At 43.0% G+C, this 12,881-nt stretch overlaps 1 protein-coding gene across 3 annotated transcripts in view; it reads right to left on the bottom strand.

Moving 5' to 3' along the window:
* Positions 1-12,881, bottom strand: part of PLXNA1 (plexin A1) — a 531,430-nt gene that overhangs the window by 233,845 nt on the left and 284,704 nt on the right. For all 3 annotated transcript variants that reach the window (XM_082265085.1, XM_082265087.1, XM_082265086.1), the window contains exon 4: positions 32-172. In XM_082265085.1, coding sequence (XP_082121211.1) covers positions 32-172 — 141 coding nt within the window. The remainder of the gene's footprint in view (positions 1-31; positions 173-12,881) is intronic.

Raw genomic sequence — 12,881 nt, 5'->3', positions numbered from 1 at the left:
CACATAACATATTAAAACCCATCGGCATTACCTGCTTCTCAGTAATAGCGTAGATATACTGGCGTTCAGGGCTGAGAACCAAGTCCCTTAGGATGGCGTTTCCTTCGTGAACCAGTACATTCTCATACTGCTGCGTGGCGTGGGGGGAGGGGCTGGACAGGTCGACCAAAATCTATAGAAGAAACAAAAAAAAACAAAAGTCAGTTAGCTCCTTTAAAAGCAATAAACGTCAGAAATCAATTTCCACATACATGTTAGGACGACATTTTGGTAAGGTTGTCAGTATAGACAGGTGTGAGGCCTATGACTGACCGAACACAGGCACTTTGTGTAACCAATTTGTACTTAGGATAAGCCCAGGATAGTTTGTCCACCAGTAAGTCGGTGATGAACGCAACTGGAGGGCAGCTTTTTGCTTTTTTCTAAGACCGTGATCCAAACTGCAGCCTATGTGCTGAATGCGGCCCTTTGCCATTATCTGGCCCTTGAGAAACTATTCCTCCCACTGACACCAACAATGATGCCATATTCCTCCCACTGACACCAACAGCAGGGCATATGTCCTCCCAATGATGGGGCACTATTCCTCCCACTGATATGCGGCACTGTTCCTCCCACTGATACGAGGCACTGTTCCTCCCACTGACACCAATGATGAGGCACCATTCCTTCCTCTGAAACAAACATTGGGGTGCTACTCCTCCCAATGACATCAGCGATGGCACTATTCCCCTTACTAATACCAAGGATTACTGACCACATGTGCTATGTAGACTGATTTTATTTGCTCCCACTGACCACCAAGCCTAATATTGTTTACTCCTATTAATGCCACTGGCCACAGTCCACCTAAAGTCTAAAGGACAGCAAACTGGCCCTTTATTTAGAAAGTTTGGGGACCCCTGTTCTAGAACTATCAACGCTATATGTCTCTCACTTCTGCACCAACACTCATTCAAAGTAGAGTTTGAACTAAAATATGGCTCTGTAAATCTAGGTTGTATCTTTACTATAAGCCAACCGTCCACAATGGGCATTAAAGAATGATTTGCAGAACTTCACCCATTAAACTATATCAAAGAGTAAACCTCTAGGACAGGGGTAGACAACCCAAGAACTCAAGCTCTTGGGGAATTACAAGTCCCATGACACTTTGCAAGACTTGGACAGCCACAGCTCTGACTTAAACATTGGATTAATAAATAAATAAAATGCTTGCAAAAAACACCTAAATACCACTTTTGGTTGGATAATTTCAGGTTTTTGAAATAGAAACCACTGTGATTCCAATAGAAAGACTGGGCAGTCCTATTCTCAAAAATCCATTTTTTTTTTCAATTGAAAATTGATGGAACCCCTCCACAATTGCCATGTTCATGGTCAACATATGGTTTTCGCAACCGTTTCAATACAAAGGAACTCGTAAAATATCTTTCTGGTCTCAGGTAACCCCTGCTAAAAATGACTATATCTACAACTTATGTATATTAGTGTGATGGACAGTGGCAAGAATGCTCCTTACACTTTTGGTTATTGGGAAGATATAACCCCCTTTACAGATAGAAAAAAAATGGTGTCCGTGGGAACTTATCTGAAAGGCAGAAATTGCTCATTGCTCAAGATAGCATGGATCAAATTCTGCCTCTACCTCTGGAGGAACAATAGCAACCTCTAGAGCAGGCATCACTAAATGGCGGACCGGGGTCCGGACCCAGTTAATGTCTCATCCGGACCCCTGCGGTCCCACCCTTTAGAGTTGTTCTGCCCACAGCCATCACCACTGCCAGTCTCACAGAGCCAACAGCTGGAGGCAGGACAGCTATAGACAGAGGACGGGGGCTATCCAAGTTAACAAGCAAGTGATTGGTTGCGAGAATACAGGGTGGCCATCACACAAACATGTGATTCGGACCTCTGCTGGAAGAATATTTTATTGACTGGACCTTTGTAAATTTTAATTCAATACCCCTGCTCTAGAGGAACCATAGGGTACCATGGAACCCTGGTTGAAAAGCCCAACTCTACGCTGTGTAGAGGTTTGTAAAGGCCTTTGTACATACTTTTTCTCCCCATTGCAACTAAAACCTCACTTCAGTTTAGTTCCCCCCCCCCCTCCGCAGAATAGAGCAAAGAAAGGAAGACTCCTAACACTCTAGGGCCGCAAGAACACATCTTCCTTAAGACCTTTACGCTCGAGGTCCCTTACTATGCAAGAAAGTCCCAAAGAAAGAGTTAAAACAAGCGGTTTAATTAGTTTGGGGATTCTCCCAGCAAAAGCTGTTTAATTACAGACCACTCAATCCCAGGGACTGTCTCATCATTTCTCGGTCAATACTCGTGCTAATCCAAACCACTACAGGGCCTCAGCCGTGTTTACCACTATGGAGGCAAAGCGGCAGCTGATAAACACACGATTGAGCCCTTCAAATAAACTCCCCAGTGCTATTAAAAAGATTAGAAGGACACCAACAAACACATGGAGTATTAGACAAACACGGGATCACAATTGCTGCGCCAACTTGACATTCGTGAAGTGTTGTATAGCTGCGCCGTGAATGCTCGCTGTGAGAGTGTATAAGCCAATGTGAGTGCTTTACAGTGATTAAACACAGACGACAGATAGACCTGCTCCAGAGGAAAGCAAATATTAACACAAAAGACGAAACCCCCCCCCCCTTCACACCCTGTAAGATGGCTGAGCAGTCAACAGACGCAGGAGGGCTCTGTACAGTGTCAGGATGACATTAGCTGCGGATGGGCAAGGTTGCCCGGGCAACGGCGGGGGGGAATCCGTAATCGAAGACAGAAAAAGGGGTCCTTGAAAGAACATTACATTTTTTTATATTTTATTAAAATGTCTGACGGATGATCGGCCTTGGACAGCTAGTTGCCAGAAGTAACCAAAAAGATTCTTCTATGCATTCCACCAGCGCAGGGAGGGCGATCTTCGATCAATCCGACTTATCAAATCTCTCTCATTTCAACCTCTATAAATTCTATTTTTATTTGTTTACTGCCAAGTCCGTGTATCACATTATTTTGGTCGCAGGTGACTACAGAATGACATGGACTCGATTTTGACCTCTTCAGTAGGAAAACAAATACATTTTTTGGCATATTAGTTGCTGCTAAGCAACCAAATCTTAACACGTTACTCAAAAAATAAAAATATAGAACAAAACAAAAAAAGATAGTTGCAAAACCCAATGGTTTTGGCTTATGCCAACACAATATATAAAAAAAAAAAACAGGAGAATTCTTCCAATTGACCACCAATTTAAGAAGCATTCTTCCTATGGACTACCAATGTAAGGAGGGCATTCTTCTTATTGACCACCACCACATTCTTCCTACTGACCACCAATGTAAGGGGCATTTTTCTTATGGACCACCAATGTAAGGAGGGCATTCTTCTTATTGACCACCAATGTAAGGAGGGCATTCTTCTTATTGACCACCAATGTAAGGGGCATAGTCTTTAAATTGGCCACTAATGTAAAAATCATTCTTCCTACTAGCTACCAAAAGTACATAGGACATGCTTTCAATTGCCCTCCAGTACAAGGGGGACATTCTTCCTACTTATCAATTTAAGAAGCATTCTTCCTATTGACCACCAAAGTAAGGAGGACATTCTTTCAATTGACCACCAATGCAAGGATAACATTATTTCAATTGACCACCAATGTAAGAAGCATTCTTCTTACTGACTACCACAGTAAGGGAGGCATTCTTCCAACTGACTGACTACTAATGTATGAAGGGCATTCTTCCAATTGACCATCAATGTAAGAAGCATTCTTCCTACTGACTACCACAGTAAGGGAGGCATTCTTCCTACTGACTACCAATGTATGAGGAGCATTCTTCCAATTGACCACCAAAGTAAGACCCATTCTTCCTACTGACTACTAATGTATGAGGAGCATTCTTCCAACTGACCACCAATGTAAGACCCATTCTTCCTACTGACTACAACAGTAAGGGAGGCATTCTTCCTACTGACTACTAATGTATGAGGGGCATTCTTCCAACTGACCACCAATGTAATAAGCATTCTTCCAACTAACTACCAAAGTAAGGGGGGGGGGGGGCATTCTTCCTACTGACCACTCCTGTATGAGCGGCATTCTTCCAATTGACCACAAATGTATGAGGGGCATTCTTCCAACTGACCATCAATGTAAGGGGGGCATTCCGTCCCGCAGACGGAATGGGAATTTTTCTCACAGACCCCTGATGAATTGGTTTTTAGCAGGGGTACCCTTGGCCCCGAACATTATTTTAAGGGTTCTCCTGGGGTTTAAAGGATGAGAAAAGTCTTCTCTAGATGGAAGCAAATCCAAACTTTGACATGTGCACAACAATTACCATTGCTTCTCTCTCCACCACCCTGCATGTTGAACATAAGACTGTTTCGCCCTTTTCTTGTCCTGTATGATATTCAGTCTACAGATGTAATAAATGTAATCATGTAGCCGTATTTTAAGTAGTTTTAACCCTTAGATCACATTTGTTACTTTTTAAATAAAATCCTGTTTTTACCCATTTTCATACTTTGTTGCATCTCTGTGTTTGTGATCTCCTGCGGTCTTGTTGTAGCTACCTCTTATCTACATGCACTCCATGCATCACTCAGGGTGGGTTTCCCATGGTGACAACAGTAGACCATGTCTATGTAACATGTGCATGGCCACTTGTAGTCTCCATAGCAAGCCCATATGACAAGGGGTCAATACAGGAGCACAATTAGAAGACAGGCACAGAGCACAGTGTCACTTTAACAGAATTGCCTAAACAGGGATCTACATGGCAGAATCACCAGGTATGGTCTTCATTAAAACTGCAGGATTGATATTTAAAAAACAAAAATATTTAGCTTAAAATTAAAAATTTATAAAATGTTGTCGGTTAAAAAAAATAATAATACATTTAAAAAGTAATACAATTATACAAAAAAAAATGCCTAATTAATGATATCTGTCTATATGAGATTCTAGGGATATCTATTAATAAAAAGGAAACGTTCATGGAGGACTTGAAGGACAAAATAGTTCTTTGTCCTTTCCAAATTCCACCAGAGTCCTTTAATAATATCCTTTCTACAAAACTAAATTAAAAAAAAAATACTTTAATTAGAACGCTCAGGCAACTTGACTATCTGAGCATAAAAGGCACAGAAGAACTCAGACCTGACTGAGCCCCTCACAGGCGTTAAGATGGAGTTGTATAGGCCGTGCCAGAAGCCTCTGTGCCAAGAACGTACCCCGGGGCCGAAAGCTGGGAGCAGGGGGCCCGGGATCCCCAGAGCGGGCTCATTAGCATGGAAATATATGCCAGCTCCTAAACAAATCACAGGCCTCGTTTAATTAGAGGCAAGGCTTTGATTCTCCGCCAGCATCCCGATAACATCATCGGAGGATTATTTTTAGGCAGTTTTACTAAACAAATGTACTTAATTGAGGGAGCGGACCCTCGGCTGATTTAAAGAAACAGACCCCATTGTTTACAAACACGGGTTGTTTAAATATAATGGCTGGGCTCATCCGCCAATCTGTGTTTGAAAAGTGTTTTGCAAACTTGTATTATATTTATGAGCTTCTTATCCCTTTCTTTCTTTTTAATATATAAACAGGAAAAAAGAAACTTCCTTGTTCATACGGCCGCTGTACAACCGGCCAGATTATAGCAAATACACACGGATTTGGTGATTTAAAGAAACAAAATAAAGCTAAAAGCAACAAATATGATCTCGGTGATCTAAAATAAAATAGTGGATAACAAAAGAACAACAAAAGCAGTAAAGTGCTTTCGTCAACATGGTCTATTAAAGTACGTTTATAAACGCCATGGTAAACAAGGAGGTAAAGCAAGCTCATCTGGGATTGATTAGCTGTAGTGGAGGGCAGGGGAGACCATAGACCCCCCAATGTCTCCATAAAGAGGACCTTTCACCTGCCCAATGCTATCACATTGGAGGCTTGCTAACTCCCTTGTGAAAAGGAAATAAAGGTAAAGAAAAAAAAAATGTAAAAGAAGAAAAAAAAAAAAATGTAAAAAAGGAAAAAAAAAATGTAAAAGGAAAAAAAAAAAAAAAAGAGGATATATAATAAATAAAAATCATAAAAAGAACTATATAAAAACATCCCATCACCCCCTCAATTAAAAAAGGACAGCGTAAGGCACTGCAAATGTTTTTTGCAATTTCACAGGTGTGTGCTATTTTAATACTTGGCATTTACTTTGGTATCTATGACTTGATGCAACCTTATCTTTTATACTTTACGATGTTATATTTTACCAAAAAAAAAAAAAAAAAATGTAAATAAAAAATTGGGTATAATATGTATTTGTTTGCACTAACATTTATTTTAGTGTATTTTTTCTCTACAAATATGCATTTCATAAACAGCTGTGCAAAGATCATGCGAAAAAAAATTGTAACTTTCACCATTTTATTCTCCAGGGCCTCTGCTTCCAGAAAATCTATCATCTTTTTTTTTTTTTTGGGGGGGGGGGGGGTGTTTAAAGCAATTTCTAACAATAAAAAAAAAAAAAAAAAAAAAAATAAATTAACCCTAGTAGATAAGTGATTAAAGTAAAAATAAATAAATATATATACACACACATATATATATATATATATATATATATACATATATATATATATACACACACATACATACACACATATATATATATATATATATATATATATATATATATATATATATATACATATACATACATACATACACACATATATATATATATATATATATATATATATATATATATATATATATATATATATATATATATATATATATATATATATATATATATATATACACACACACACATATAAAGATATATATGTATATATGTACACACCCTATATATATATATATATATATATATATATATATAACCTTGAAAAACAAACATTCTACTGTTGCCTGTGTCCCCGTCTGGGAGAATTTTCCTCACTTCGCGTTCAAGTGACACAACAAGACTTCAATGTATGATTTACTATGTTCCTGTACATATTTGCTCCAGTATTAGCAGAAATCCAGTCAGTGTCATTTGAACTGGGATGGATGAAAGCATTGAGAGATTTCCCCTCACCTCTTCAATGGTCAATGATGAGCATTCTCCTCACTTCCTGCTGTGTCACCAGGACAGGAAGTATAGGGAAAATCTCTAATGAGGGATGTAGGATTTAAAGCAAAACTCCAGCCATAACATTACCAGATAAAAATGAGAAGCCCATTATAAGAATAAAAAATGAAAAGCAGATTTTGTTGCAATTTTGAGCAAAAAGATATATTGCGATCTGGCAAGTATATACAAAAGGTCTGCAATTTTTTACTATAATTCTTCCCGTCAGCCATATTGCTGCAGACGCATTCTTTACAACTTTGGATGGGACACATTGAGATATATATTGCTGTATCTCTTTCTGCCACTAGATGTCCTCAGTCTGGTGGCCAGCATCATTTAATTCGGACTGGCTCCCTGCCTGTGAATGGACAGGAATGGAGAAGCAATTGATGAGCATTCTGTCATTCTGCTCTCCGCTTTTCAGCACATGAACTGATTGGCTCCTTGTGCTGCTTCTTCTTTTCACATTCCAGCCCTGCTGTACAAGGACTGCAAGAGGCTGATAACCAGGTGCTTCTACTGCTTTAATTTAAAGATTTTGCCTTCATTTCCACTTCACAAGTTTCTTTTTGTATTAAGAATAAATGTGTGTGTAAAAGGCGTCCTGCAATTTAGTTGCCATAATTCTCACTGCCGGCCATATTTCTTTGCACACATTCTCTATTACTGATTAGGAATGTGTGTATTTAACACGGGTGCGTCAAGGCTGAATTTGTGCCGAGTCTCCGCCGGCTCACCGAAGAAGTGTGACACTGTCAGCAGAATCTGGATTGTCACACCATCAGGGCTGATCTCCATCAGTAATGTTTGTCTGGGACGGTTGCCGGGGAAAGAGTGCGTTCCACACACATCATATGCATTTATATGTGCGGAGCAGTCCCAGCCAGGAGCTATAAAATCCCTCCGGCTGCACAAGTCTGCAAAAACAGGAGATCAGATCACGGCATAGAAGGTGCCCTCACATTCTAGGACTACCACCACCACCAAGGTGAGGAAGATGACTACCACCAAGGAGAGGAGGACTCCCCCCACCCCAGGCTAGGTAAAGGGAAAGTCTTCTGCATTCTGGAAATTCATCCCTGAATGGACAGGGCTGTAAACGCCAGGGGTACAACATTCATCCTTGTCCAGCTGCAGCAGGGCTGGATGTTGCATCTGTCCCTCCCAGGTGACAGGAAGAATGAACTGCAACCAATGCCTCGTTTCCACTGAGCGGTACGGTATGCAATTTTTGCCGTTTCCATTGTCAAAAGTTGTGAATGGTACCCTAATTCCGTACCGTACTTTTTTGGGACCCTTTCGTTGGGGTACCAGGCACATTAGTACCTTATCAAAAAGGTGGAGCTACAGTGTTGAGGTACTGTTTTTGCTGAGGTACTGTTGGCGGTGGAAACACAAGCCTGATCCATGTGTACCGTTCAGAACTGAACCGAACCAAACCGAACCGCTCAGTGGAAACGAGGCATAAAAGCCCCAGTGTGCAAGGGGCCTTAGTGGTAACCTAAAAAAAAAATTGGACCCTTTTGTCTTGCATGCTTCCTGAAAAATAGCACTTCCCAGTATGTTGATGTGGCCTAAGCTCTCCAATACCCACCGCCTCATAGCTGTATATCTATAGTGTAAGATCATCTACAGCACATTTGTCAAACACAAGGCCCAGCATCCAAATTCAGACCCTCCAGGCCATTTCATGAGGCCCTCGCACCTCCCCTGCAGCTGCGGCACCCCCCTCGTCTCAGTCAGCAGCAGAGAGGACAGAACTCCCCTGCCTTCGCTTCTCTGTGCAGCTGCGGACTGGTTCATCTCTGCCACTCCCCCATCTCAGCAGTCAGCAGCAAATAGAGGAGGTCAGAAGTCTTCCTACCGATCCCCCTCGTCTCCGTCTCCCCTGATCTAAGCATTCAGCAGACTCCATCAGCTGACTCCAGCCCTCCTCTAGCTTCTTCTCAGCAGCAGCACATGGTAAGGGAGGTGCACTGTGATTGGAAGGGGGTGGGGGTGTACTTGACATCTGATGTAAGGGGGATGGGGCACTCTGAACATCTAGTCTTACTGATACAACTGGCCATTTGAGGGCGACCATAATGCTGATGAGGGCGACCATAATGCTGATGAGGGCGACCATAATGCTAATGAGGGCGACCATAATGCTAATGAGGGCGACCATAATGCTAATGAGGGCGACCATAATGCTAATGAGGGCGACCATAATGCTAATGAGGGCGACCATAATGCTAATGAGGGCGACCATAATGCTGCTGATGAGGGCAACCATAATGCTGCTGATGAGGGCAACCATAATGCTGCTGATGAGGGCAACCATAATGCTGCTGAGGGGGGCAACCATAATGCTGAGAGGGGCAACCATAATGCTGAGGGGGGCGACCATAATGCTGACGAGGGCGACCATAATGCTGACGAGGGCGACCATAATGCTGACGAGGGCGACCATAATGCTGACGAGGGCGACCATAATGCTGACGAGGGCGACCATAATGCTGACGAGGGCGACCATAATGCTGACGAGGGCGACCATAATGCTAATGAGGGCGACCATAATGCTAATGAGGGCGACCATAATGCTAATGAGGGCGACCATAATGCTAATGAGGGCGACCATAATGCTAATGAGGGGGGCAACCATAATGCTGAGGGGGGCAACCATAATGCTGAGGGGGGCAACCATAATGCTGAGGGGGGCAACCATAATGCTGAGGAGGGCGACCATAATGCTGATGTGGCCCCCAGTTAAACAGAGTTTGACACCCCTGATCTAAGGCATTGCTGAGATTTGGGGACATCACTGCTATACTGCTCACAGTTCTCCTTGCTGGAAGGGAAACTGCACCTGATAACCTGTAGTGCAAGGATCCCCCTGTCCTGCTTCATGCATTCTGTGGGCATTTGCTTCTATTGTACCACCCACTGCTCTCCTTACTGGAGGCCTTGGACACGAGGAAGTAAAGCCCCGCCTCTAAAAAAGATGGCCGCCTCTACAAAGTGAGAGTGCAGAACAAGGCATGGTAAGTCAGGGAAAAATCAGCTGCAGAGAGACCACAGGAGATATTGCCGTCTAGTCCTTTGCCCTCTAGCTCACACTCTTTGGGAACAGCTTCCAGAGCTCAGTTCCTCTTTTAAGGACTTCTTGTGGTTGTTGGAAGGGGACATTTACACAGGCTCCTCCTTTTGTCTGACACTGCTTACTAAGAGATCGCCTCAATTCCTGGCTGGAGGACATCCAGCATCATCTATCCTTTCCTCCCCAGCCTGACTGTCCTTGGCCTGCCCTTTTCACTCCTCCATACAGACATCCACTCATCAAGACATTTGGATATTTGCAAAACTCCTCCCACCGCCTGCATCAGGACTAAGGAGTACTGAAGCAGGGTGCGGCGATGTTTTCAGGAAGCCCTTCCCACCAGCCATGATCTGCCTGCATAGAGAGCCACAGAGACCCAGTGAGGATATCACCAATACAGAAAACATACAAAAAGTATTATTCAATAATGTCATCATTATGCTGATGAGGGGTGATGGAGAAACCAGACAAGGCAAAATTTAAGCAGATAAAAGAAAAAAAGGAACTGCAGACGCAATCCGAATCCTAATTTTACGTACAAAGCATCGTACAAGAAAATAGATGCAAATCTCCCCCCTCCCCTCCCCCACCGAAAGACATATTTGTTTGTTTCTTCCAATTACAGTCAGGATCAGCACAGCTGATAACAGAATAACATGTCTATTAAAACATATTTCGGATTTCAGTGTCTTCAGCCTCCCCGAGAATTCGGGGTAATTGTATAATTGAGCCGTAACAAGCGCCAGTCGAGGGAAAAGGAGGAAAAATGTAACTAAAAAAAAAATTGAATGGGAGCCTTTGGCTACAGCTGTCAAATTACATATTTTAATGAGAGGAAAATAAAGAAATTTTTTAAACACGAGGAAGTTAGCGGAGGACTGAAATGTGGGTCAATGGAGACTAAGCGCTGCGGAACAAAGGGATATTAGTGGTGAGGAGGGATCGGGGGAGGACAGCCGAGGATGCCACCAGGGATCCCCACCGACCAACGGATTGCAAACTTGGAAAGCAAAATATTTCAGTTCAGTAGGGAGTTTGTGTGCCAACATGGACCATGTTCGGGTTTGTGCTCCACCCTGAACTGATGCTTTCTAAGGCCCCGTTCACATCTAGCGTTTTGGGATCTCAGGCAGAATCGCTGCGATTCCTCGTGAGCCCAAATCGCACTGCATTAATGGCAATACGCACCACGCATGTTCCGGTGCCATTCAGTTTAATGGCACCCAAACCTGGTGCGGTTGTGCCGTAATTGTCACAATCGCTGCAAACCGCATCGCGCGAAGGCACTTCCTATTCCTTTTCGTTTTTCTTCTTAACGATCGTGGCAAAATCGCACCGCGTCTAGGAGCCTTTCAAAACGAATGGAACTTAAACACACTTGGGTGTGTTTTGCCATTAATGCAGTGCAATTTGGGATCACGGGCAGAATCACAGCGATTGTACCCAAGTTGCTCAATCGAATGACTTGAGTGCAACTAAAGGACCGATTGTCGGCCGTAAATATTCGGCCAACGTCCGATCGGCCGATTGTCGGCTTGTTAGTATGATGCTTCCGACAACCAACTGCGACTTTTCGGCCGAACAAAATCTGGTGTGCAGGCTTTAAAATTTTTGCTGGCCAACAAAGAACGGCCGATTGTTCGTCAGTCAGTATAGATTTCGGCCGACAAAAATGTGATGATCAAGACTGGGCATGCTCAAAGAAGAAAAAACACACGAAAAGTAGACCAGAACATGACATCACTTCTGCAGTTGGTTGTTGTTGGCCGACAAAATTCGTGTGCAGTCTTGAGCACTTTTAAATCAACACAACAGCACCAGACAAAAGACGGCCGATCGTTCGGCCGACAATCGGTGCGTGTGTACTGGGCTTAATCGTATTTTTTGCATGCGATTATTTCCGGTGACTATAACTGCCGGCAGCAATGCGCTCTGAAGGCTGGGAAGGCCTCCCGAAACCCATCTAACCCCCGCCCCAATGTCATCACTGGATCTAACATAATGTAATAAAAACAGAAAGGTTTTTAAACAGTTATGATGATTGACGATTTTTTTTTTTGGGGGGGGGGGGGGGGGTAATTCCAGATGATTTAAATGCTTCACCCCCCCCCCCCAAAAAAAAATGTAAATCACAATCTTCTTGCGATTCCAAATCTTGGAAAATTGTGGGAAAACACTGGTGGTGTTTGTGATGCCATCTCTTCCTAAAGCCACCCCAATCGCAGTGCGATTCTGCCACGACAAATCACGCCGCTGTCGTCACAAAAGAAGCCCCTGCACGCCCCCCAAAAAAAAAAAAAAAAAGCTTGGCAAGTTTCAATTTTGCTTTATCGCACAGAAAATTTGCACCGCACTTGGGATGGCATTAAGTAATGGCATCACAAAGGCGGCACGCGTTTTGCCGGAATTTGGAATTGAGGGCAGAATTGGGGCGGTCCTGCCTTCGATTCATATGGCCTAGGTGTGAATGGATCTTAAATGTCAGAAGCTCCACGGTGAAACAAACCGGGAAAAGAGCAACATAAAATTAACCCCCTCACTGCCACAGGCATCTGACGCACACTACTAGGCCTTAGAGTACAGACAAAGCGGCGGCGATCGGTGATGCGGCCACGGCACTCCGTTGCTAATTCCTTCC

The sequence above is a fragment of the Pelophylax lessonae genome (assembly GCF_965119305.1).
Source record: "Pelophylax lessonae genome assembly, chromosome: 8".
Classification (NCBI taxonomy): domain Eukaryota; kingdom Metazoa; phylum Chordata; class Amphibia; order Anura; family Ranidae; genus Pelophylax; species Pelophylax lessonae.
The sequence above is the reverse complement of the archived record's forward strand: the minus strand, read 5'-3'. Positions and strand labels throughout refer to the sequence as shown.